The following is a 27042-nucleotide window of genomic DNA, read 5'->3' as shown; positions in this document are numbered from 1 at the left end:
CGTATGTTACGTGCATGAGAATTCTGACCACACATAAATCTTCCTATAACTACAAATTACTAAGTCATTTCTCTGTTTTCACACCTGAATCAGCAGAGACAGATGGCCCCCCATGACTGATGCTCAGCAGGGTCCTCCGTTTGCAGATGTACCATCTCAAACACAGATCAGCTTCTCCTCAGAGCAGGTCCTCTTGGAGGGCTGGTGGTGAGTGTGAATTCACTCAGAGGAGAAAAGCCCAAAGTTCCTCATGCAATAGCTTGGAAAATCTGGTGATAATTTTGGAACCAAGATAGTCCAGGAGACTGTCAGGAGCAGCAGTGGTTTGCTGCCAGAGAATGCAAAAGAGAAACAAAAGCTAGAGAAGGAGCCTGAATTCACTGTTCAAGAGACCCAAACTCTTGGAGACAAGATGAACTGTTGAATTTCCAGAGATTAGAGAATTGTCCACAGTAAGCTACACCAAATTCTGCCCTTAAACTGGTACAAGCCTTCTGTCATGTCCTGGATGTCAATAAATTTATTTCAACTTACCTACAGATATTGGCTCTTGGTAAGGCTTCAGCCCCAGGCCATAGTGACTGCGACAGATACTGTATGCCTGCAGCTTCCAGTTCCCGGGCTTTGTTATGCACCATAAAAAGCAAGAGATCACAAAAACATCAAATCTGATGGATCCCAAGAGGAAAGAGAGTTGTGAAATGTCTCCATTCAGTGGGATGGTAGAGGAGAGCTGCAGCATGCAAGGCTGGATAGTCCTGGTGCTTCAAATACCAATAAAACTTTTTTCTATTGTGTCCTTTATTGTAGTCCAGCTGTCATAAGATTTCTGCAATGCAATGCAGGGAGAGCAAAGGAAAACTCAACTACGTACCCTTTTCTCAGGGACACATCTAACATATTTCCCCACCGTAGATCTACCCTGCTCCAGATACTTCCTATCTGCACTCAAAAATAGCAAGGGGCCAAAACATTCTCAGAGCTTGACAAAAATCAGAGCGTCAAGTGTTTTCAACAAAATCCTCTTTGTTACCACATTCTGATCACTTGGCTACTGGAACTCCAAACCTGTTCAGAGAGATGCCTTAACAATGAAGTATCCTTTAAAAATGCATTTGCAGCTGTGCATATTTCACTTCAGTCACACGATTGTGAATTATACCTCAGCATGTCCTTGTAGAAAAGAGGTGGGCTGTCAGGGGGATGGGAAGGGGGAGAGACAAGAAAGGAATTTCTACCAAACAAAAGAGCTCCAAGAAACTGATACAACTTTGCTGGAAGCTATTCCCAGCCCACTCAACATTTTTGATTGTATACAGACATACCAGAATCCCAACAAGGGGCATTTTTCCCAGCTCAAATATGAACCATCAGCAAATCTGACCACCACCACAGAGAAACACGACAACCTAGTGGAAGTAAAGAAAAGCAAAGTGAAACCATTTTACGGTTGTCCTAAACCAAGAGCTACCTCTGAGGGCTCACCGTGGTGGCAGCTTCACACAAATGCATGCCCAGTATCCAGCACACTGCTGGTCAGAGCTAAGCGAAGCAGGATTCCTGCGCAGTTGCTTGCTTCACTGCCAGAGTCACTTACGCAGCACTTAAAAGTACACGAGATACAAAGCACCTCTTCCCTGCCTCCCTGGAAGCCCTGTGAAGAACTGCATGACTTTACCAGTATTCACCAGATAGTTTTACAGTGACCCATTCTGCAGGAAAACATGCACTGACTCCAAGTCTGCTGGGAAGCCAAGCACTATGCATTGCTTTCACAGCTCGAAACCACAGCAGTGGCCTGCGGCAACGCTGAGAGAAGCCAGAGAAGGAAATACCACAAGAACACAGGAGGCAGCACGTGGCTGGGACGTTGGTGAGGTCAGGCTAAACCTACTCACAGCCCAGCTCTGGACCAGAGCCTGTACTCGAGCACCTGGCTGCAACAGGTTTTTTGATCGAGAGATCCTCTTGAAAGCTAGCGCTGTACAAAGGCAGGAACACCAGGAATCAGGCTGCTCGGACCTGCAAGAGAGCAATGCTGCAAAGCAAACCTAAGCATCCCAACCCAGACAAGGCAGATGCCTCTTCAGAACACTGTACCATCAGCATCCGTGCAAGCACCGAGAAGTCCTGAGCACTTTGCACTCAACACATGCACGGCAAGGGACCAGCACTAGAAAGCTGGCCTTGAACGCAGGTGTAGCAGGAACATAAACAGAGCTACTCAGCACTGCCAGGCTGCGTGTGTGTTTAGGTTATGATCCTGGAACAAGGAAACAGTTGAATGAACAGCAAAAGCTTATTATAAACATTTTTTAAGGACACCCAGCAGGACCTGCCATTTACATGTCAGAAAAACAGGAGCATGCTGACCAAAGACTGAACTGAGAAAAATCCACCTCTGAAATCCCTTCTCCCTGGAATAAGGTCTACCCGCCTGCTTGAACTAAGCACTGGCCAGGCTTCTGATCCTCAAGCACATCCCCAGGGGCCAAGGGTAAAGAACCACCAGAGTTTTGTCTCAATGAGCAGCTTTACACTTGAGCTGCTGAATGCTACGTGTTGGGAGGAAAAAATCCTCTGATCTGCTTTGGTACCTGCAAGCAGCTGCCTCAGATCCTCACTGGGACTGAACACAAGCAGGCAAAGCTTATCCAAGTACCTGGAGTCACTCAAAGTCTATTTATGAAGCAAGGACAAAGCCTACATTAATAGTCTTCAACTCTATTAAGCAAAATAAAGCAGAATCCTGGCAGAAAGAAGATACAGATCCCGCCAGCCTGAAAGAGAAATCGGAGCACCTTAAATTCTGGCATGCTCTCAGGCACAGCACAGGGAAGAGTTAGAAGAGCAAATAAAAGGGAGTTCAGCCCCTAGCAAGCCACTAGCAACATGAAATATATATGATCCAGTTCTTGCAGTTCTCAGCTTTCCTTGCAAATCCTTCATTTTAAGGCAGTGGGTGCAACTCGATCGGGAAAGCAGCCTGTCGTCTTTCTACCAGTTAGAGAGCATGCAGGTATATTTTCATGAAAGGGGACGTTTAGGAATGATCCTTTTGACACTGAAAACTGCCCGCCTGAGAGGAAGAGACCACAGACGAAGGCTGCAGGGCAGCCCCAGAAAACTCAGGGCAGACCTTGCAAATTGTAAGTCAGCAGGCAGATGGAAGGGCAAAAAGGGCCACGGGAGGAGAGCAGGATTAGCAGCACTAGAGATTTATGAGAAGTGATGCTCTAACAATAGCTTTCTTTTAAGAAGGAAGCTCTTCCTGCTGTAGTTAATCTACTTAGTCTGAATATAAATTTACACTGAGGAAGGACTGCATACAGGACAGGCAACTCCTCGGTCAACTAAAACCAACTGTTTTAAAACTCCTACAATACCTACCCAGTAACATGGACCATGGCGGAGGGGGAACAGTCGCTCCCCCAAGCAGCTGTCAGGGGTTGTTCAGTGGAGTTACTCCAGCCTTTACATGGGCTAGAAGATGACCTAGGAAGGTCTTTTTCAGCCACATTTTCTATTTTCATTGTTTCTCCCCACCCCGAGAGGTCATGCAGATGAAAACACCAATTAACTAATGCCAGATGGGAGACAAGTTAAGCCATATGAATCTTTGCTTATTATATAATTACCTTCATTTCTTGTAGAAACATGGAAATGCTTACAGTCACTGGCTGGATATTTTGTACATAAACAAACATTTCTAGGTTGTTTATATTTTAAAGAAATTAAGCCCACATGGTTTTGACCAACTACTCCCATTACCACGTGGCACATTTATGAAAAAAACAAGCCTAATTTTGAAGCTATGCCAGGAGGTTGCGGACATCAATCTCCCCCAGGAACCCAAAATAATACTTATCAAATGTGCTCATCAACTCAGTTATAGATTTACTGGGTAGAAACTTAAGATTATTTGCACTCAGTGTTGAATACACCAAATAATTTCTGCAGAACTTAAGGTTGTCTAATCTACCTTCAACGAGCCCCAACACATCAGCGAAGAAAACAGCACTGAAATGTTCAAGTTCATTTTGCTACTGAACCAGAGCAGTATGGCAGTGGACAGTTTCAGCACCAAACACACCAAACTATCTGCCAGAGCCTCCACAGGTGACTTACATAAAATCTATGCAGAAACTTCATGCATACAGGTAAGAGCAGCACTGAGAAACTGTTACAGATGCAGCTCTGCAAGTCACATGCTTACTGTAAAGCCATCAGCAATTAAAGATCCAGTGCACGGATGACGAGTTCTGAATGGAGCCTGTTGTATTTGTAGGTGTCCCATTAGAAACCAGGAGCACATGTTTGAATTTGCATAAGAATCGGTGTGAAAGATTCAGTTACATCCCCAACAATCTCCAGTAGCTTTGGTTTCACTGTCAATTATTCATGTTAGAAAGTGCCTGTCTTAACAATCTCCTTGCAAAGAGCCTAGCTCACAAAACCTTCTTTCCACCAGAGACCTCCCCTTAGAGCCCCAAAGAAGGAAAGACCACCTTCCCCCCAGCCACCTCTTCCCCTTGACCCACTCCGCAGCTCTGACAACAGCAGCCCCGAGCTGGAGAACACACACAAGACTTTGGACCACACAGGGTTTCTAGCATACAGCTAAACCACAAGCCTTTAAACAAGGGGCTGGACTTCTCCTCCCACAGTCATTAAAAGTCATTTCCCTGACCTAAAGAGAAGATCTGCTAAATTAGAAATGTGGTGCATACATTGGGAGCGTGCAGAAGCACTTACTGCTTCCAGTTGATGACTTTCCAGCAGCAGCGCTAGATTAAATGGGTTACCTGCTCCGTCCTCATCCCCACACTCTGCCTGCACAACCATTTGGACCATCATGCAGCAAACCTCAGCAGAGAACTGATCCAACTGAAACACAACCCACTTCCTCACCTCTACCCCCAAATCCTGCCCTGGCCTGCTTTACCACGTGAACTCTCAAATGCTTGCACTGGCACAAGGCAGAAGGTGCCTGCAAGCAGCAGCCTAAGTGGGTAGGGTACAAAGAGCCAGCAGACACATGGGCCTCAGCGGAGCTGGTAAAAGCTAGCTATAACCTTACCTGGAGAGCATCAGGACAGCATGCACAGCTCTGCATATCTGAGAGAGCTCTTCAGTGAGCAAGCTATTAGAGCTTTGCTGTACCAGGCAGAGCACTGGTAAATGCTTGTGTCTTACACCCACAACTACCCACCGCAGACGGAACAATAAAAAGGTAGGGACCCTGATGCTGGCTCCCCAGGGCCAGGAAACGAATACTACAATTGCTCTGCTGAGAATGGTAATGTCCCTGTCCCCATTACAAACTACCGTGTTCACACGGTTGAGGCAGCAGTGAAATCAGGACCCACATGACAAGGCGAAGTAAAGACTCTGCATGCGCATCTGATGAGCTGGAAAGTTTGCAGGACTGTCTTGAGATTAGACCCCATGTTAGAGACACCCATTTTCAGAACAGCCCCTCCAGAGGCAGTCAAATCTAGCTCTGGCACAGCCTCCAGCTGAAGTGTGCTGTCCCTGAAGAAACTCAAGATCAAGTGACCTCAAACGATCCTGCTATATTTGTAAAAACGCATGCGAGGAGATGTCCTCCAACAGCCCTGCGACATTCATTAGCTGAGGAAAGGCAGAGCGTGTCTTGTCAAGCTTCCAGCCTGAACAGGGTTAAGAGTTACACTGACAGACCAGTTCCTTAAAAGACATGAGCAAGGAATCAGCCTCTCCCGTGTAGAAAACAGGGCTGCTCTTTTTTAAAAGACAGACCTAGATCCACAGTTTGAGAGCCAAATGCATCTGAAGAGAAGCCGTGCCGCCAGCAGGTCCAAGAGAACCTCATGAGCTATTCACAGATTGACACTTCAAGCTGGTACAAGGCTCCCCAGTCTCACACTTCTTCGGTTTCAGGATGCACTGCAAAAATGCTAGGTGTGCAGCAAACTCTCTGCAGTAGAAAGAAGGCTGTGGTCCTCTACGGCTGGCCCTCAGCAGCTGCCAGGACAGCTGCGAAAGCTGGTGGTGCACCAGCTGGCAAAAGTTGTGTTCTATGTGGAAAGGAAGGCTGGCTGGGAATGGCCTCAGACATCCTAACTGTGGAACTGCACACCACACAGACTGATAGGAGACCACACTGCTGTGTGAAAGGGCAGCCCTGCTCACCTCACTGGGTGTTCCCACTTCAGATCTAAGCCACCTGATAGTCTTTGGGGTTTTTTTTTTTTTACTGAATTAGGATGAAGCAGGTGGGCTGAGCACTGTGAATTGTTTCTTATTCCAGAAGAAGCAGTATGCCTGTGCAGGTTCCTCTCACAGTATGCCCTAGTAAGCAGCTGCAAGAAAGGGAATTGTACTGGCATAAAAATCCTACAAGAGCTGTTTCATGACAAGTCATTGCCAAGCTACGATCTCACCGCTTTCATGAGAGCATCCGACAGACCAGCGTGCTCCGAAGGCGCAGGCATCATCGGCTCCGCACGAACGACATGCCCCAGCCTTCGCAGCTGTTCCCTCTGGCCGGTGGCTGCTGCATGCTCCCCTGCAGAGGATGAGCCTAGCTGGCCACAGGAGCGTGCCACCAGCTTGCCACAACAGCACAGTCACGGCACAGGGCAGCGCAGCTGGGGCCTCGGCAGAGGACTCCCCACTGCAACCCGCTGCAGCAGGGGCCAGGACACATTAGGGATCACTCACACAGGATTCAGCAGACATGATACTTGTGGACCTTTGCCTGGGGTATATCTGCATTAACCACGTTCCCCAGGCAGAGACTGTCCTCTCAGCAGAAAGGGGATACAGACTTATACAGACTATATATAGATAAGGCTTCCTAAGAATCTCTCCATGGGGGTTATTCTTTGCTCTATATCTAGATCTGGCCTAATGCCTGTTGGGAAACACATATCAGACAAGTGTATGTGCAAACTGCAGCTCATTTTGGCCATTAATGAGAGCCCTGCACTAGAAACCCTTGAAACACAGGCCAGAACCACATTACGAGCTTCATGGTTTCCCCATGTCTCCATTTGCAGCCCTCCATGTGTTTCCCCGCAGAGGTGAAGATCCCTCCAGAAATCTCTCTCCTGCACATGACATTTACTTCCCAGCAGCGAGGAGCACCTCCAAGCCCTCACACTACAGTGGCTTTGTAGAAAAATAAAAAGAGCAGGGAAGGATTTTTGAACAGTCAAAGGGATCTGATGGAAGGAGACACTGTCTTTCTTCAGAAGATTTTTACCAACAAAATAAAGTACTTTGCTGAGCAGTGAAAACATGTTTCCCTTCACCCTGCACACAGGCACACACTTGATCAGCCTTTACAGCCTCATACCTTCAAACCTCCACCTCTCCCCAGCTCTGGCAACACACAGTTAAAAAAAAGAAAACCAACACCCTGGATCACCAAGTTTGTTCCTTTTTGTCTTTTTAGAACAAAAGAAACTACCTCCCCAAGCCCCAGGAGGACCTGCAAGCTGTGCAGGTTTTAGTTAAACACCAGCGCTCCCTCTTCCCTACTCCCCTCCACTTACCTCCCACAAGCTCCAGAGCACCCAACTGCCCAAAAAGGTGAATGAACAGGGAAGGGGAGTCGGTTTATCTTTAGACCAAACTAGAGCTTGGGAGGGAGGTCCCTCACATCTTAGCGCACTGGGGAAAATGTGGCTAAACTACCATTTCCCAGCAACAGCAAAGCGATCACATTTATTTGTTTCACTTTAATACAGGTCGGAGGAGCTGCTGCAGGGAACAGGGTGAATTGATCAAAACCTCCAGGGCCGCGGTGCTGTTCCCTGCCCAAATGGCACACACTGTGCTTGGGGGCATTTCCCAGCACATTCAAACATCTAGGAGACTGTTAACTCTCCAAACCAGCACAGAGGCTGTGGATGAGGAGCACACTGCGCACAACATCAAAGTTGGTATTTCATGCTAATCTGCCTGCTTGCAGGAGAACAAATGCTATTTTCCTTGACAACTCTTCTGAAGTAAGATCTGAGCAACTATGCAGATTTCAAACTCTTCTGAAATATCAGTAAAACAAACACTCTTACTTTCAGTGCAAGAACTCCCAAGAACGGCCACTCTGCAGTCCAGGCAGACAGCAGCTCCCACAAGGCACACGGCCTCCAGGAGCTGCACCCAAAACACCGGTGCTGCGGCGGTGCAGCAGCCCCCACGCACCACCCCGAGCCAGGCAAGCAACAGCCCACTTTCTGGCTTGCAGACCCCAGCTCTAGTTTATATGCATGAGAGCCTCCACCAAGCAAACTTCACAGCACACAAACTGCTCTGGTTTTTAGTTTTGCTGCACACTTTAAAAATTAGAGTGTTTTCCCACTGGAGCAGGGGAGGTCCAACACTGGCGTTTGAGCTCCTGATGAAAAATAGCTATTGCCCTGAAAGGAACTGCACTTGAAGCCAGACTGGACTGCAGACTCACAGCTGCTAGATGAGAAGGAACAAGTAGGCCACCTCAGACATAAAGGCACAGCTTGTGACAAGTGACACAGCCACGCAAAGCACTGCAGGAAAGGCTGAAGTGGTTCTGGAGGAGGAAACGGGTTCCAGATTCCAGCACACAACAAGAGAGCCCACGTATCTACTTTTCCGAACAAGGAGCACGTCTCCTCCTCTTTTCCCCAGACTCAGGCTCACCAGGCAGATCTGCAGACCCTCTCCTACAGTTGCACAGACCCAAGGACAGGGTCTGCATGTGCCATAGTCATCAGCCACCCTTGGTTTTGAGGAATCCCTCCTCCAGGGCTACTGGCTGCAGCATGCTCATCAGAGCTCTCTAGGCAATTCATTGTTTTAAACAAATGAGTGATTAGCAAGGATCCACTCTCTCCTCCTGAAGCTGGCTGCATGCCCTGCAAGCCTCCACATTGCTGTACAGTACTATAATCCAATTAAACCTCACCATGAGAGGAGCTTCACGCTATCACATTCAATTAGGCAGTTAAGCCTCTTATCATCTGCGTTAGGATCCATTCGGACTAAAACTCTCCCAGCACTGTTTGGCAGGTGGCATTCTTCGACCAAGCAAGGACACAGAGGTGTCATGTCTGGAGCCACAGGAGGACCATACAGCTTAGGAAATTCATATTGCTGGCTTACAGGGAGGTAGAAACACAGGAAAAATAAAATACAGTGACCAGTTCCTGCTCCACTCAAGTTACACGCCCTCTGAGGGCCCCCGCTCCCCCCCATCCTCCTGCTCCTTGACTTCCCAGGGAAACGGGGCAGCTCTGAAGGAACGTGAGGGGCCCAGAGGAATTCCACTCTAATAAGCCAATGGAAAGCCGAAGGCTAATGGAGGATCTGGCAATGCAGAGTCGTTTGGCAGCTGGCCACCAATTCCATAGGAAATACCCTCCCTAGAAGGTCACCATAACGGTGGCAAAATTTGGCCCAAAAGAATTAAAAAAAAAAAAAGCTTCCAAGCTGTGACGCAAATGAAGGCAGTGAGCAGGCCAGCTTCCTGCGCGAGGCCAAAACACGGAGTGTCTTGGACAAAGAAAGATTAAGGGTTGCAAGGAACATAATGGCCTCTTGTAACAGCCGAGTTGTTGCTTTTCTTTTCTTGGCAGAAAAGATGGATGTTTTGTTGCTGGTTGATTAATCTATTATGCAAATCATTTCATAGCTAATTTGATACAGCCACAAGGTTGCCACAGAAATCATCCGCAGGCTCAGAGCTGATGAAAGGTGGGGTATCGACGGCTCCATTCCACAGAGCTTTTATTTCCTGGACAAGCAGCTGCAGGGTCGCCTCCTGCCAGGCAGGGTTGCAGGAACATGGGCCAGACCGTCCAGGGAACACGAGGGGAAGGTCCCTTGGGCACCTTCTCTTGGTGGAAGGCAAGGAAAGAGGCCCTTCAAAAGAACAGCCCTTTCCTTCCACTCCCAAAGCCCTTCTGCACTGGGCATGTGCAAAGCATCCAGATGAACACCACGCACAACCCCATCCAGAGACCTTTCGCTAGCAGCTTGGAGATTTTAAGACTTTTTCAGAACTGTTCTTGACATGCACACGCTTCACCTTACACCAGCTAAAAGACAACTCAAAATAGATCTAACTGGAAGTTTGACTCCAACAAACCTCTCGGTCTTCTGTACAGAAATTTTCTTTCACTGAATACAAGAGTCCAAATTACGTTCAGTAGTATCATACCAAGTGACAAACTTAGTAACTGCTGTGACAGGATTTACATGGGGAGCACCAAGGGATCACCTGATCTTGCCCGAAGTAATGTTATTTTGGTCTTGTTCTCTTCCGCGAAGACTATGGAGGAGAAATAGGATCTCCTGGCTCTAAGAATAAAAGGGCTGGTTTTGGCCACTGTGCTTTACCCCAAGCATTTCATCTCCATTACTCAGCTGTGGATGCTTTTCCTCGTGCATCTCAAATATCGCCTTAGCGATTTTTTTAAAGCCTACCCTGTGTGCTCATTTGTATTCAGTTTCCTTCGGTGGTAAAACGTTAGGCATGCCGTGCTATTCAAACAAAGGCAAAACAAAGCCTCCAAATAAGCACTCTGGAGCGTACCTAGTCATCTGAGTAATTAGACATTTTCCTAGTTCCAAATGTACCGAAAATCTACAGGCAGCTCCCAATGAATGTGCCAGCAGTTATCCTAACAAACAAGAGTTCTCTCCTAAATGTTAGCATACCAATAAATCAGGAGGTTAAGATACATTTAAATTAACATCTCCCCCTACCTGAATCAATCGGCATAATTAATTATGTAGCATCACCTGATCATAATTACCACTAGCAAGTTGTCCACCTTTCTCTGCTAGCTAGTACAGCACATAGTTGCCATTGCTTGAGCCAGGCCAGAACACGTTCTCGCTGGACAAGCGAAGTTCCCATTCCCAGCGTAGGCAAGCATCCTTCATACCAAGAGGCAAAGCCTCTCCCTTCTGAGTGCATTTGCAGCAAACCCTCAGAGAGAAGAACCAGCCATGGACTTCTCACAGGTCACAACCCTCTCAGAGGGGGAATTAACACCACGCAGAGGTGCAAACATGCAGATCGCTGGAGCGGCTCCACACCCTAGCAGTCCTCACTGTGTCCTTCGTCCGTGCTGTTACCTTTACATGCTCACAGACCCCTCCGCAAACCTCTGCAACTCATTAACCTACAGGAAGCCAACAGAGAGACAGATCAGTGCAAGATGATGGGAGCACAGGGAAAGAAGCACATAGCCTGGGGCACAAGCAAACTGTTAGGATCCACTCGGCTGCTGTAAATCCGAAGCCTCGCCCCAATCAGTTTCCATTGCCCCTGGGGATGTCCGCACCAGGGCTGGTGTGAGAGTCCGCGTGCTGCAAGGCCATCCCACAGCACAGAGAGCAGCAACATCGCTGCACAAGAAACCTCCTGTTCAAGTCCAGGAGGGGACGCGTGTGGGTTCCCTTCATGTTTCCTCACCCAGCATGCAAGCTACAGAGGCGAGCCAGCATGTGAAATGCTCAGGCAGTGCCCAGTAAACAGCTTCAGACCCCCAGCATCATCTTTTCCCAGGTCTGTTCCACGACTTCGTTAGTATCTCCAAGGGACACCAGGTCACGTCTGCTCCACGTGCAGTTCGGTCTCAGCACACTTCACAGTTCAAAGCTTAGCAGGAGCTTTTTCAATTAGGTGACAATTAAGGCAGTAGCCTAAACCAATACCCATTCTGAATGGGAGCATCGACCCTCGCCTTCTCTTGCTCCAGCAGACCCCCTTCCAACAAAACTTTCCCCAAGATCACTCTTCCTCTAGACAGCCTCCCTGGGCTGCTGTCTCCTCATGAGGCCTCTTTCAAGATGGGACAGTACTGCATCCTGCCATTCACACCCACAGCTTCATCAAGAGATTGGAGAGTAAAAAGGAACAGAAAAAGAAACAAACCGCACAGAATAATTCTTACTTTTCAGTGTGAAGAAACTGAGGGAAAAGTTTGGATTTCCTTGCAGTCATGCAGTGATAAGACCACTCTCAGTTTTTATAGGTGGCAGGGAGAAGACCACGTAATGTAACCTTCTGCGAAGGGAAATATTTCAATGCACAGAAGAAAGAAACAGCAGAAAAAGGTAGGCATCTCTCCCTTCTGGTATGAAGTGGTTACGCCCAGATAGCGAGACAGTTTGAGTCACATTTCTGGGATGGCTAAAAGAAACTACTCGCATTTCAGAAGCACTATGGTCAAAACCCTCAGGAGCTACATTTGCTGAAGAAAGAAGTCAGAAAAATAATTTCTGCGCACAGCAGAAGAGAAAGGGAGACCAGCACAAGTGCAAAACACTGCCTAACCTTGCGTTTCACTCAAAACACACAACTGCAGAGCAACGTTATGGCTCGTCACTATTATTCTTCCTGAAGTTTAGACACAGTCTTTTCACACAAGGAAACTCCACGGACACACCAAGGCAGCCTTCCAGATGTTACTGACACCCTCCCCAAGCTGAATGGGCTTTCAGTAAATCACCCACCAAAGGGGAGCACGCTGAAGAGCAGTGCTTTAGAAATCTTCCTCCCCCAGTCCAGTTCTCAGCCATCATCTGGGAAGCATCCACCACATCCACACGAGGCCCTCCACCTCAACACCCGCCCACACAACTTAGGGCAACGCAGGCACGGCCCGCTCCAGGTGCTGCTTCCACCCAGCCCCTCCTGCTCCAGCTTACTGTAGGAGAAACGGTTTAGAAATGGGGTAAGATTTATTGTACGAAAAGAAAAGGGAAGGAAGCAATGCTCCCTCCCCAAACACATGCCACTCTTGATGAATCCTCTGACTTTCTTCCAAGTTCAAGCCTCTTCTCAACTAGGAAGGCCCGTCCTGTCAACAGGAACCTAGAGGGGAACTTGTAACTGCTGGAAATCTCAGAAGAGACCAAGGCAGTTCCACAGTACTTGACCACACACCAGTGTCCACTCTCCTCCACATCCTCCTTTCATGTCCCAACAGATGTCTGCTTAACAAGCAGCTCATTTTGAATACTGTTTCCCCTGCAGAACAGCTTTCATCGCAGCCTCTCTCGCTTTAACACAAAGAATCCTAAATGCCATTGTGCCACAGGAGAAATCATTACAACATGAACTTAAAATACAGAGGCAATAGGATTAACTTAAAGGTTTTCAAACTCCTGCCTTCTCTAACAGAGAAATGAAATGCAAAGCACGGACCCGATGTAGCACCACAAGACGCAATGTTAAATGAACAGAAACAACAGAATTGAGCATCCAGGCTTTGCACACCCACTGCTGCTACGGAATTCAGGGGTTGCCCAGCACATGCAGCATAGCACACACCTTACTGTGCGACCGGACTGACATCGCTGCAGGAGCTGCAACCTCGGCTGCTCCTGACTTCACTTCAGAGTAACAAAAACCACTTGGCACCCACAGCTACAACTGCAGATCTGCCACACGTCTCCCCCCATACGCAGCCCTTGCACGCCTGCCCAGCCCATGTGGGGCAGTTCACATTCAGCTGGGCCGTGGAAAGACCTGCTCATTTGGTCAGCAGCAGCGGATGCAGCAGCTGTATGTGCGCTTATCCCCCCAGGTCCTAGGAGAAAAGGGCACCCAGGAACAGCAAGCAAAGGTGATGGCAACAAGAGGGCTGAAACCAGAAAAACCCACCCAGTACACACAAACTCCCTCATACAAAAGCTATGTTCCTAGAAGGTCCCAACTGCCCCAGCTCTCCCATCAATGCCTCAAGCCCCAAGGCATGCAGTCTGAGCACTTCCACCAGCCCCTGCTTCACAGCTTGCTTCGGTGACTCCAAAATTTCTCCCTCAAGCCCCAGTTCTGCCCCACCTGTGCAGATACCCACACATCCTTTTGCACCCTCCAGGCACCTCAGCCAGCTGCCTGCAATCTGCTGCCCACCTGCCCAATGCAATTCAAGCACCCAGGACCCACACTAAATGCCAAGTCCTGTGCAGATGCACCCCCATGCCCTACCACATCAAGGCAGGGCCAGTGTCCTTCCACTGCATTTGCTGGTCATCTGCAGATTTGCAAACAAGCAAGTTATGTTGTGAGCTTGTTTTCAGATCTGCAAGTATCAGCACGAATGATAATGCAGAACTAAAAGTCCTTGACAGAGACAGATATTTGGTTTTTTATTTCAGTTTAACAGGCACTGTTATGAGGTTGGATGAGATGGAAACTCAACTGCCCCCCCACAGTCGCAGGTGCAACGGAGAGAACAGTTTTCAAAACAGCGTTACAAGAGGGTCTCCGTGCCCTTTGTACACCACCAGGGTCAATGCAAACTGCACTGGAATCCACTGCAAATATCAAAAGCGCACCAACTGCTCCTCCAGCTCCTCCCAACTCCTTCCACAGCAGAAGGACTCCTCGAAGAGGAGCACGTTCCCCTTGGTGCTATTCCCCTTCCAAGTCCTCCCGCTGCAGAGAAGAAAGGCTAAAGAAAACACAAGCAGAGAAACTTGCTGCCCAACAGATACTCCAAGGTTCTGTCAGCACAGATAAGCTGTTATAAAATAAGATCATCTGCAATTGGAGGACTCAGGTTTTCTCCTGCCCCACGCTATCTTCCTGCCCACGATGTCAAAGCACTAGAACTGTGGGTAATGTTTAAGCTAAGATAGTTACTAGTCCCATGAGCAAGCTGCTAGCCCTGCAAGACAGGGGCACTGCCATCAAGTCCAACGTGCTATCTGGATGGCGCAGGAGACAGAGGGATTTGGGGGGTTTGTAAAGCTTTACATTCCTGCGAGGTCAGCCCGATGACTCTGTTCCTTTTTTGCTCACTTGCTGCGTCCGCATTAAAAAAATAAAAAGAGAAAGAGGAGCGCTTCAAAGATTCATCTCCGGCATGTTTAAATCCTCAAAGGCATTCTGTTAAAGCCAGACTTGAAAAACGCAAATTTTATAAAAACTAAAAGGGAACCCTCCCGTGAGGGCTAAAAAAAGCGGAGGCAGGGATGCATCCATGTGTTTATACACACACACCAGAGGTGGGGAAAGGTTCAGGACTGGGAGCAGGTGAAAAACCAGCGGAGGAGAAACCAATGCCCACCCCAAGGCAACCAACATGGGGCATTTACTGGGCAAAGCCCCCGTTAACAGGGCACCCCACAGGGGACGGTGGGGCATGTGAGAAGGAGCCGGACACCCCAAACCCTGCCACCAACACACATCCCATGCCATGCTTTTTTTTTGGGGGGGGGGGGGGGGGATCGACATAGGGAGACCCCCTCACAGACCTGGTGCAGAGGGCAGCACCCGCTCCCTTTTTAGGGTCGGGGGGTGCTTTCACACAGTCCTTTCACCCCCCACCCAGCCCAAAACCCACCGAAGGGGCAGGGGGAACCCTGCCCATCACGGTGGTAACGGTGAGGGGGGGAACACCCCAAAAGGGAGGAAAGGGACCCTAAAACTGAGGGAAGTACCGCAAAGCCGAAGGGAAAGGGGGATTGAGGAAGCAGCCCCCGGGGCTTCGCGGCTGAGCGCGGGTGGGTCAGAGGCCCGCGCCCAGCCCCGCGGGCTGCCCGCCCTTACCTGGGGACGCAGCTAGGGCTGGAACCGTCGATCTCCCAAGCAGCGAAAAGGTTCATAGGCACGGGCCGTCCCAGGGCCCCGGTGCCACCCGGGAAGCTGAGGCGGCTCCGTTCCGCCGCCGCCGCCATGGCTGCCGGCCTGGCGCGCGCCCACCGGGCCGCCGCCGCCGCCGCCGCCCCGCCCCGCCCCGGCAGGGGGGAGTCACGTGTGAGGGGGCGGGGCTCGGTGGGCGGGGCTAAAGCAGCGGGGCTCGATGGGGCGGGGCCATGGGATAGGGCGGGGTTAATGTTGAGGGGTGGGGGTTGCTTGTGGGCGGTGCTTCAGCGCAGGGGGCGTGTCTGTGCGGGGGGCGTGTCTGTGCTGGGGGGCGTGTCTGTGCGGGGGGCGTGTCTGTGCTGGGGGGCGTGTCTGTGCTGGGGGGCGTGTCTGTGCTGGGGGGCGTGGCCAGGAAGGGGATGTAGCTGCGCGCGGTGCAGCTGCGCTTTCTCCCCCGCCCCGTCGCGGCCCCTTAGTGGCGGGGTCGTGTGGCAGCCGGGGCGGTTTCCTGGCGCGCGGCCGGAAGTGCCCGTGCTGCTGGCGGCGGTGGGACCGGATGTTGCGGCGGCAGTTTCCGGCCAGCTCCGTGGCAGGGGAAGGCGGCGGGTGCGGGGCCGGGCGGCGGCGGGCGGGCCGCAGCGGGGCGCGGAGATGGTGCTGCTCACGATGATCGCCCGCGTGGCGGACGGGCTCCCGCTGGCCGCCTCCATGCAGGAGGACGAGCAGGTGGGGCCGCGCGCGGGCTGGGGGTCCGCCCCGGTGTGTCGGTGAGGAGCGGGTGGGGGGCGGCCCAGCCGGGCCCCTGCACCCCCTTCCCCCAAGCTGGGCGGCTCTTGCGTAAGCATTTCCCGGCCGGTGGTCGCGGTGAGGCGGGGAGCCGCGTCTGTGCTGTGGGGTGCTCCTGCTCCTCCTCGGGCTGAGCCCGGGGCTCCACCAGAGCCCCCCTGCCTGCGGGCGGGTGGTGTTGGTCCGGTAGCAGCCGCCCCCAACAGCCTGTCCTCCCTTCTCAGTCAGGCCGCGACCTGCAGCAGTACCAGAGTCAAGCGAAGCAGCTCTTCCGCAAGCTGAACGAGCAGTCCCCCACGAGGTGTACTCTCGAAGCAGGAGCTATGGCTTTCCAGTAAGTATCTGTAGGCGTGAGGGGGGAACAGGCTTCTGCCGCCGTGGAAATAAGTGAAGGCCCTTCTGGGTCAGGGTGAGGATTTGTTAGAAATGGGGCTGCCGGAGAGAGGGTGAGTTATTGAACTGTCTGCCCTGCTCGCTGAAGTGTAATAGCTGCTCAAAGGGGAGAGCATGTGAGTTGTTACTTCTTGGCACTGCTGTCTGGCACTTGTTTTTCAGCCAGGTTCATTGTTCTGCCTTTGGTGAAGACAATGTAGTTTCTGTTCCCTGTAAGGTTTTTCTGTTTGTTTGCACCCTCTAGGATACCTTCAGCATGTCTTCTGTACCTTCTGTGTCTTGTCCATTTAAAAAAAGAGATCTCCTTGGTAAAAACAGCCTGGCAGTACCACTGTGAGCTCCTCTTGCACAAGAGCTCCCTCTCTGTGTATCCTCTCTGTGTACCTTCTCATGCATTGGCTTCATGTGTTAGCACATGGAGCGTCTCTGATTTTTTTTTTAAAATTACTCCCTTAATATCTGACAAACTTTTTTTCTCTCATCTTGTAGATTCAGTCTTATTGTTGCCAAATGTGTTGGGTGTGTTTAATTAATTTCCTAAGCTGTTTGGAAACTTTCTACTTAAAAGCACCTTTGGCTTTCTCCAGTAGTACACGAACAAGGGAACTGGAATATAAAATAATGAAAACTTACAGAGAGTGCAGGTCAGACATCCTTACTTCCTAATCAGTAGGAAAGTAAATTCTTTACTGTGAGGGTGGTGAGACCCTGGCCCAGGTTGCCCAGAGAAGCTGTGGCTGCCCCCTCCCTGGCAGTGTTCAAGGCCAGGTTGGATGGGGCTTTGAGCAACCTGGTCTAGTGGAAGGTGTCCCTGCCTGTGGCAGGGGGGTTGGAACTAGGTGATCTTTAAGGTCCCTTCCAACTGATTCTGTGATTCTATGAAAGGAACTGGAAAGGCAGGTAAATGGAGGAAGAGCTGACAGTTGGTAAAAGGCAGGAGAGCAAGCTTTGTGTTGTTTGAGAAAGGAAATGCTTCTTTACATGATGTGTAATTAGCTAGCAGAATAATGCTTGAGAACTTAATCAAGCCCAAGATCCTGTCAAGAATCAGGATTATGCTATTAGCAGAAATAAATGTGTTAGAAGTCTCTGAGATCAGGTGCCACATGAGATCACAGAGGCAGAGCTGTGCAGTTTTGCCAGCAGTGTGCCAAGATTTCCTGCACTTGGCACTACTTCTGCTGTGCTGCCAACAATGGGATCCCTCTTGATTCCCAAGCCCTGGTGACCGGGTGCATGTTTACAGCTGGGTGGGTGGGAGGGCGGCCTTTGAATGCAGGGCAGGGCTGGCTTTAGGTCTCTGCTTCTATAACAAGGGCCCTTTAACAAATCTGCTGCCGTGTCCCCTTCTTCAGAGACTCAGCAACATGAAAAGACAGGAACAGAAGTTTTTGGGAAGGGTGAACTTTGGCAAAAGCCGTGAGGTTTTGAGGGCAACTTTTCTTGTGGTTGGCTTATATATGATAACTGCAACAACATTTTTTTAAAATTTTTTTCTCTTGGCTTCTGGTTGCCTTTGATAGAGAGTTACAGTGGTCAGAGGATGACCCTGATTTAAAATAGTCTGGCCAACCCTACCTCCTGTCAGGTTTGGGTGTTGCTGCCAGAGTTAACTGCAAAGTGCTGCTCTGCCTCATCTTCCTTCTAGAAGTTAAAACTTTCTGGAATTTAAAAACTCTCATTTTGAATATTTCCATGGCACTGCATGGGTGTAGCTCTGACTGGCAGTGAGATCTCAGGAAAGAGTCTGTGTAAATCCTAGTAAATCCCTTCTTGTGTTGCTTCCCTGATGCAAGCAGAGCAATGTCTGGGAAGGCTGCGCCACTTGCAGTGCCCAGGAAATCGCAGCCTCTTAATGCTGGCTGTAATGTCACCAGTTCTGAGAATGCAGGAGGACCTGGGCAAGCTTGTGTCTTGACAGCTGCCTCAAAGACACAGCCAGGTTACCTGGCTGGCAGGGAGGCAGGGAAAGAAGCCTTTCTCCTTGTTGAGTTAGTCCCTAGACAGGTTCCACAGGCAATTGACAGCTGCTGCTGCAAAGCGCTCAACTGTTGCCTCCTTTAAGGTGGGGCATATATGAAGAGAATTCTTTCAGATCAGAAAACCTCCTGTGATAACAGTACGGGAAGGGGAGGAAACGGGGGAGTCTGAGATTTAGACTAAAATATGCTGACTGATGACCGTGCCATTCGTTAATGCAGCACACCATTTTTTCTGCCAAATCAGAGCTCTGACTGCTGAGGGCAGCACAAACCAGGGTAGAGCATTTTGTGGTGGGAGAGTTACAAGCGTGGTTGAGTATATTCCAACTTGCTGAGGTGGTGTTGAACGTTTTTAGCTTGATCAATTCGGAGAAGAGCCTAGTCTTGCTGAAATGTGAAGCTTAAACTATGACTGTTGAGGTGATTTCTGTCAAATGTAATGTTTAGACTCCAAAAGCTGTGTCACCCTTTCAGCTACTGCACGTGGTGTGCACGGCTGTGCAGGTACAGAAACACCGATGGAGTCTGCTGTGCTGCAGTCAGTAGTTGACCTTTGGCTGATGAATGGCTGAAATGGCTCTTACCTGTTGTGTTGAAAACAACCCTTGGCCTTTGCCACTGTTACCAGGGTAAAGCTTTTCTCTCTCAAAATGTCCAAGATAATGATAAGAACCCTACCGGCTATACTCAGTGTGCAGAAATCCTGAGTACAGAAGGTAGCAGTGGCAAACGGCAACGTCTGCCCCTCGCGTGCGTACGCTGCGGAGCAGTCGGCACGGTCGGGTGCTGTGCTGGAGCGCGCAGGCACACACAAAGTGTAAAACTGGGAAGCCCAGCTGTGCGGGAGCACTGCTCTGATGTTGAGCTGAGGCTGACAAAATTGTCTGAATCTGGGACAGAATGAGGGGTGCTTGCTCTCTGTGGTGCTGGCAGGTCAACTTTAAATCCAACACATCTAGTATCGCATCAGGGGAAAAGCTCCAGGCGGGACCAGCTGGCCTGAGCGGAGATAACAGAGCTGTTCCGATGGGGCAGGTTCCTCAGACTGCTCTCATCTGGAGAGTGCTGCTGCAGCTCTCAGGCAATACTGTCAAGAATTCCTATCTGACACAAATTTTCCTTATTTCAAAAGATTTTTTTTCAGGTCCCGCTGTTCATGACAGTGGCTAAATCAAGCTCAAGGTGGTGATTTGTAATAACTCCAAGCTGTCAAGCAGACCTCCAAGGATAAGGGAAGAAAGAGGCATGATGTACTGTAGAATTAGTCTTACGCACTGATGCGGTCCCAGCTAAGGAATAAAAGCATGGGCTGGTGGGGACATGCTTGTGGAACAGATTATAGTAACTGGAGTTTCTTTCTTCTGCTTGGGGTGGATCGGTGGTTATTTGAAGGTTGGCAGGATTCACACACAGGCCATATAGAGGCAGGAGAAATGGATACTCCTGAGCCCAGAAACAAGTTGAAGATGGTTAATTCAAAGGACTTGGACCTGTTGGAGGATCTGGAAAAACAGTGGCATCGGGGAGGAAGTTGTTTTGTAAGCATGATGCAGCTATCAACAAAGTTTTAAGCTACTTATTTAACTATGGTGTCCTCGGGACTGGGTCAATTCTTTAATACACTGCTAATCTTTATGCTAACTAGACTGCGACATAATGGCATTATGCAGAAAGTCAAAGGGAGGTGACATAAAAGTAGCATTTAAATTCCACCCTGAATAATACAGATAAACATTCAAAAGTGTGTGCAGGGCTATCTACTGTCTCCACTCCCTTGGTTTTGGTGGAAATATTGTTGCCTTTATTTTTCTGTTGACTAAATGAGGAGGAAAATGGGAATGTGCAGCAGCAGTCAGTTGTAGGGAAGCCTAAATAATCTCAAGGTTGGTTCTCTGTCATCCCTTATTTCAGTAGGCTTTTTAGCTGAATTACAATGGAAAGCCCCTATTCTCAGTGCTGACGGAGGCACTGGAGCTCACACTGAAACAAGGTCAGCACTAAGCCTCTGTGAACACATAAGGATTAGATGGGGCTGGGGGTGGTGGGAGGAGGAGAAGAAAACCCCAGTGCATTCAGCTGCAGGACAAACCAAACAGCGTTACACGGCAACATGCTTCAACATATGTTTTGGAGCTCCTAACACTGCAGACAAAGAACTGGTAGCACAGTCATACCTACCCATGGCAAACCTGTAGGGGAGGTCACCAGAACTCATCTAGCACCAATATTTTTCCCCAGCTGCCTTTGAGGTCATGCATGTGGATAAGCGACACCCCACCAACAGGCTGGTGTTGGGGGAGAAAGGGGATGCCCAGCCCTCCAAAACAGAAAGCGGGAGCTGGCAGTCACTGGGCGGCTTTTTAGCATGCTGAGGCCAAATTCTTGTGCGTGTCATAATCTAAGGGCAGAGCTTCCCATTTGTGGGCCTCAGGTACTTTGCTGTGCTGTGTTGGCCACCTTCCCCTCTACTCTGCTGGAAAACTTTCTCATGCTCCCCTCCTGACTGCAGGAGGGAGGGAAGATGTCCTCCCTTTTTTAATCCAAAATTGTAACTCTCTTGTTGCTGGTATGTTGTTGAGCTACTGATATTCACAGACCAACTTTTGTTCCAGTGAAGTCAAAGTTCGGGGCTGTTGGCACAGGCATAGGGTCTGAGGCTACAAAAAAAATTTATTTTAGGTAGAGAAGAAATAAGCCATTACTTTGTAGAAAGGTTTACACCTGATCCAGACATGACAAACTGCAAGTCCCTGTACCCAGTTCTCACTGCCTCATAGGAATAAAGGTATGCAGGGTGGGGTTTGATAGGATAGGTTCAAAACTGATTGATTAATGCTCTGTCTGCTGTTCTTCCAGCTACATCATTGAGAAAGGAGTGTGTTACCTGGTCCTGTGTGAAGCTGCATTTCCCAAGAAACTGGCCTTTGCATATCTGGAAGACTTGCATTCAGAGTTTGATGAGCAGCATGGCAAGAAGGTGCCAACAGTCTCCAGACCCTATTCCTTCATTGAATTTGGTGAGGTCCTTCTCCTTGTGGCTAACTGGGAAACTTCTTGCTGGGGGGGAGCAGCAGCCACAGGACCCTCTCCAGCCTGGCCTATGGAATTGACAGTTCAACCTCTTCTTGGCACTAGAGAAATGTGTGTTTTGAGCAAGAGGATAGAGAAGTGGTAGGGAAATGGTAAATGTCCTTTGATACAGATTTCCTGCTTTAAGTCTCTTGGCCTTGCTCCAGTGAATATTTGCATGCAGTGTACTGGCTGTCTCAGCAATGCTCCCACTCCTTCGGCAGCCAGGCTGCTCTGCATTAGGTGAGATTCTCTCTGATAGCCCCCTCTTGTTCCAGACACCTACATCCAGAAAACCAAGAAGCTCTACATTGACAGCCGGGCGAGGAGGAACCTGGGCTCCATCAACACAGAGCTGCAAGATGTGCAGAGGATTATGGTGGCCAACATCGAGGAAGTCTTACAGCGAGGAGAGGCACTTTCAGGTACAGGGAATGGTCGATATTTGGCATACAGTTCCTTTTCCCTCAGTCAGCTGAGTGGGCAGAGCATACTGGAGGGAAAGGCTTGCTGATACTTGAGCCTCCGGAGAAAAGTGCTGAACTCAGTGGGTGTTTCAGTTGGATCAGTTGCATCCTGAAGCCCCTGGCAGATACTGGTGCTTCTTTTGGGTGAGACCAGCATCTCACCAGCTTTGGTGGCTCTCATCCCAGCAGGACAAACACTAGAGCACTGCAGGTAGGCACAGGGCATGCTGCCCTGTGAAACTGCTGTGCTTCCAGCTGCTCCAGAGAAACTTGTACGGTTAATGTAACATTTGGGGAACATCTGGTTGGGTTAATCTTGATTAACTTCTCTCCCCTTTCCCTTTAACAGCTCTTGATTCCAAGGCCAACAACTTGTCCAGTTTGTCCAAGAAGTACCGTCAGGACGCGAAGTATCTGAACATGCGTTCCACCTACGCCAAACTTGCGGCTGTAGCTGTGTTTTTTATCATGTTGATAGTCTATGTGAGATTCTGGTGGCTGTGAGCCGGTTGCAGTCACGGAAGAGGGAAAGCTGGTAGCCTGGCAGGTGTATGCGTGCAGGACACTGTTCACGGGGGATGTGCATTAGAATCCACACAGGACCATCACCTTTACGGGAGTGTCCCGAAATTGTTAGGTGACACCTGACTACTACACCTCTTAGGGAAGCCTAACAGTAGGTGTAAAGGCTTGTTGACTACAGGCTTTTCCTCTGAGGCAGTTTGCACTAGGGTACTGCAGAGTTTGGCCTCCCATGGTTCTGCCCCCCTCCCGGGGGCACGCTCTGGGAACAGTCAATCAGTGCAGTTTAGCATATTCACGTTGTACGTCCTCCTGTTGAGTAGCTCTAGTGGGAACTGGACTCTAATGAACATTCCTTGTGTTGGCAATGTTTGCTTTTCTAGAATCTGGGTCTGCAGTTATTTTTCTCTTGTTTTTTAAGACAAAACTCCCCTGTTTGAAGGCAAACACTGCACTGTACATATAATAGCTTTCACCTCTGTCAGAATAGCTGTTGTTGAGTTTTCTGTGTCTCATTTCTTGGCTTGTTTCACTTTAAATTGCTTTAGGAAGAAATGGATGTTAAATTAATGCCTTAAAATACGTTCTGTCTAGTACTAGGAGGGGCAATGAAAGACTTCTATATTACTGATTCCTACAAAATTAAACTACAGGTTTGTAAGTGTCCACTTTCCCTCTCCTGACAGCTGTGTATGACAGTATGTTTCCATGTAATTCAATGCTGTTGGAGCAGGCACAGTGCAAACTATGTCAGCACTCTCTCTTTTTCCCTTCTCTTTGCAGATTAATTATATTGTTTCCTTCCTTTTTGTAACTTTGCTTTCCTTCCACAACATGTCAAAACTGCCAGCATTTAATCTCTGGGATGCTTGTTTTCTTTCTCCCTCTTTTCCTCACCCAAAACAACCAAAAAACCAAAACTCTGAATGTTGTTGTGAAGACAAGGCAGTGTTTCCTTAAAGAACACTTTAACTTTACATGAAAGATTCAAAAGGACAACTTTAAAGCAGTGGAATCCTTTGGAAACACCACCTTTTTTTCCTGTAGTCACCCTCTCCCTACCTCACTTGGGAAGTTGAAACTGTAGGTGAAGAAAAACTCATTGTGGGGCAATGGTATATAGCTTCTTATTTCTCATGGGCCAATCTATATATTTCCAGTTTAATGTGATTTTTTTTTATTTTTTTTTTGCTCCACCTGTGCTAAGAGTAACATTTTACCCGTCAGCTTTTGTTTTTATTTAAAAAAAAAGAAGAGTAAAAAGAAACCCCACAGCTCAGGCACTTTTCTGCACTCAAGTGTCTGCCACTTGGTAGGAAGCAGGCAGTGTCACAGAAGGAACTTTCAGGACTCCCCTGCACCTTTTACAAGCACATAATCTTGTGTAGTTCTGGAAGTATAAACTGTGACCTGGAGGTGTTTCCTGCCACGGGGTAGGGAACAGGGAGCTGTTGTCCTGTCTGGCAATGCTCTCCAGCTTGGCACTTCCCTGGACTGGCAGGGAAGCAATTAGCACTCGTCCACCAATAAATAGCAAATCTGATCTGCCATGTAGTCGAAAATCATATGGTTTCTGCATGATGCCTCCAAGTGTTACTGCGTAGATTGCTTTATTATTATCATCATTATTTTTAATCCTTTTAAGTGGTGTCCCTAAGAGGTGAATGTCCAAGTGATGTAGGTCTGTGTGATGTAGGTGCTGAAAGGTGAGCAGACACCGACCGTACGTGGATTGTCGTGATTGAGGGGAGTGACATTTCTGCAGCGAAGGGCAGCTCGGTGAGCAGTTGCCTCCTGCAGCCCCAGTGTCAGCAGTGAAATAAATGCTTCTGAAAGATCCCCTCTGCAGCGTCGAGTTTCCTGGGTCTTATTTCTGTGATCTCGGAGGATGCTTGCTTTCCTTCCAGGGACACGAGAGGGTAAAGGCCCCATAGCTGAGGCCACCTGGGATAAGGGCTCCTTTTTGGAGGCAGAACTAGTTGAAAAACATGATCTTGACCATTTCCTGGCAGGGAGACTAATCTTTGGTTAAAGCAGGGGTCTCTCCCTGCTGGTGTGTGTCTCTGCCTGTTGTACACAGGCAGGCAGAGCCTCATGGGTGCATGGGCAGACTTTCATGGGGACAGTTTTGGGGTGATGCTGTTCGCGTGGGGCCTAAGTGAAGCAGAACAAGCGAGGAGTGAGGTGTGCATTAGTCGTAACAAGGTATGGAGCTGCAAATGCTGCTTGCCTAGAGAGGAAGGCAGGGAAGCCTCCTGCAGGTCAGCATGGGGCTCCAGGGAGCACTTTATAAGCAATTCCCTTGCTGTATTCAAAATACAGAGCCCCTTTTCCTCCCTCACACAGGGCAGAGGTGCTGCTGATCATAGGATCTTGTTTAAGATCATCAAGTCAAACCACTAACCCAGGACTGCCAAGTCCACCACTAAACCAGGTCCCTCAGCACCACATCTACATGTCTTTTAAATCCCTCCAGATATGGTGACTCCAGCACTTCCCTGGGCAGCCTGTTCCAGTGGTTGACAACCTTTCAGTGAAGAAATTTTTCCTAATACCCAATCCAAACCTTTCCTGGTGCAACTTGAGGCTGTTCCATCTTGTCTTATCACTTGTTACCTGGGAGAAGAGACTAACACCTGCCTCACTACAACCTCTTCTCAGGTAGTTGTATAGAGCAATAAGGTCTCCCCTCAGCCTCCTTTTCTCCAGGCTAAGCCCCAGTTCCCTCAGCTGCTCCTCATCAGACCCTTCACCAGCTTTGTTGCCCTTCTTCAGACTCGCTCCAGCACCTCGATGTCTTTCTTGTAGTGAGGGGCCCAAAACTGAACGCAGGATTGGAGATGCGGCCTCACCAGGGCCGAGCAGAGGGGGATGATCCCTGCCCTAGTCCTGCTGGCCACACTATTACTGATACAAGCCAGGATGCTGGTGCCCTTCTTGGCTACCTGGGCATGCTGCTGGCTCATGTTCAGCTGGTCATTGACCAACACCCCCAGGTCCTTTTCCCCCAGGCACTTTCCAGACACTCTTCCCCAAACATGTAGTGGTGTGTGGGGTTTGTGACCCAAGTGCAGGACCCAACACTTGGCCTTATTGAACCTTACACAGTTGGCCTCACCCCATCAACCCACCCCATCCAGATCCCTCTGCAGAGCCTTCCTACTCTCAGGCAGATCAACACCCATGCCCAACTTGTTGTCATCTACAAACTTACCGAGGATGCACTCGATCCCCTTGTCCAGATCATTGATAAAGATATTGAACAGAACCAGCCCCAGTACTGAGCCCTGGGGAACACCACTTGTGACCAGCCACCAACTGGATTTAACTCCATTCACCACAACTCTTTGGGCCTGACTATCCAGCCAGTTTTTTACGCAGCGAAGCGTATGCCCGTCCAAGCCATGAGCAGCCAGTTTCTCCAGGAGAACGCTGTGATGCTCTGCGCGAGGGAGGTGTAGTCTGGGGATTGTTTTGCTGGGCTCTGCCTGCACCTCCTGAGCAGCCAGGCGTGAGGTTAGTTGCTCGTGTCCCGCTGCTGGCTGCTTGGGGCAGAAGGGAGGAGAAGCCATTGCTGGTTTCTCCATGTGTTCACTGACAGCTTGCTTGAGGCTGGGCTGGACAAGCTCCCATGGGCTCAGGGACGTGGCTCCCGGTGCGCGGCAGTGCGCGGCGGGTGCAGCCCTGTCGGGTGTGGGCGACCGCAGGGGTCAGCTGCTGCTGGCTTGTGGGCCGCAGCACTGCACGCTTGGTGCGGGCAGAGGACTGGGGCTGCCCCGGAGCCGCTGCCTGCAGATGGCAGTGCCCGCCGGGAGCTGTGCCCTGCACCGAGCCGTGCCCTGCGCTGGGGAGGCCAAGGGGGCTCACCCTGAGGGCACCCCCACCTCGTTGCAATGTCCTGGCCTCCCCAAAGACCCGCAGCCTCGCTGGGTCTGGGCTGTACCCCCGTGAACTGGGGGATCTGCGTGCAGGGGCTCCCGGCCGGTGCCACACCAGGCTGTGCCGCCTGGCCTCACCCCGTCATGCAGTCGGGGTGCTGCGAGGGAGCTGGATGGTGACGCAGGAGCAGGGGTCCTGCCCAGTGCCCATCTCATTGCTGTTTCTGAGCCGCCCCTCTGCCTCCAGAGGCTCTGGAGCAGCCTTTGCCCGCTGGGTTCCCCCCCCAGCATCCCCCTGGTTCCTGCGCCTGTCCCTTCACCCTGGCAGAGGCCAACGGTTTTGTCCCACGCTGGGCGCACACAGAGCAGAG

General features: G+C 49.8%; 2 protein-coding genes across 9 annotated transcripts in view; one reads left to right on the top strand and one right to left on the bottom strand.

Annotated features, from left to right (window-relative positions):
- PACS2 (phosphofurin acidic cluster sorting protein 2) overlaps nucleotides 1–15700 on the bottom strand; it is an 83942-nt gene extending 68242 nt beyond the window's left edge. For 7 of the 8 annotated variants that reach the window (XM_068416809.1, XM_068416810.1, XM_068416811.1 and 4 more), the window contains exon 1: nucleotides 15539–15700. In XM_068416809.1, coding sequence (XP_068272910.1) covers nucleotides 15539–15666 — 128 coding nt within the window. In that variant the 5' untranslated portion in view covers nucleotides 15667–15700. The remainder of the gene's footprint in view (nucleotides 1–15538) is intronic. The other variant, XM_068416816.1, reaches the window with a different exon arrangement.
- Nucleotides 15701–16007: 307 nt separating this feature from the next.
- On the top strand, nucleotides 16008–24641 carry SEC22B (SEC22 homolog B, vesicle trafficking protein). Its single transcript, XM_068416919.1, has 5 exons — nucleotides 16008–16300; nucleotides 16585–16694; nucleotides 21592–21752; nucleotides 22083–22229; nucleotides 22621–24641. The coding sequence occupies exons 1-5, from the start codon at nucleotides 16226–16228 to the stop codon at nucleotides 22773–22775; spliced, it is 648 nt and encodes a 215-aa protein (XP_068273020.1). The 5' UTR covers nucleotides 16008–16225; the 3' UTR covers nucleotides 22776–24641.
- The last annotated feature ends 2401 nt before the right edge of the window (nucleotides 24642–27042 follow it).

Source organism: Nyctibius grandis, chromosome 21, assembly GCF_013368605.1.
Source record: "Nyctibius grandis isolate bNycGra1 chromosome 21, bNycGra1.pri, whole genome shotgun sequence".
Taxonomy (NCBI): domain Eukaryota; kingdom Metazoa; phylum Chordata; class Aves; order Nyctibiiformes; family Nyctibiidae; genus Nyctibius; species Nyctibius grandis.
Note: the sequence above shows the minus strand (reverse complement) of the source record. Positions and strands in the feature narration are given on the sequence as shown.

Bases quoted from the DNA above. Each gene is read 5' to 3' on its own strand.
- SEC22B (XM_068416919.1), top strand. From the start codon at position 16,226: ATGGTGCTGCTCACGATGATCGCCCGCGTGGCGGACGGGCTCCCGCTG. The intron at 16,301-16,584 runs GTGGGGCCGCGC...CTCCCTTCTCAG, and splicing joins CCATGCAGGAGGACGAGCAG to TCAGGCCGCGACCTGCAGCA. The intron at 21,753-22,082 runs GTGAGGTCCTTC...CTCTTGTTCCAG, and splicing joins CTATTCCTTCATTGAATTTG to ACACCTACATCCAGAAAACC.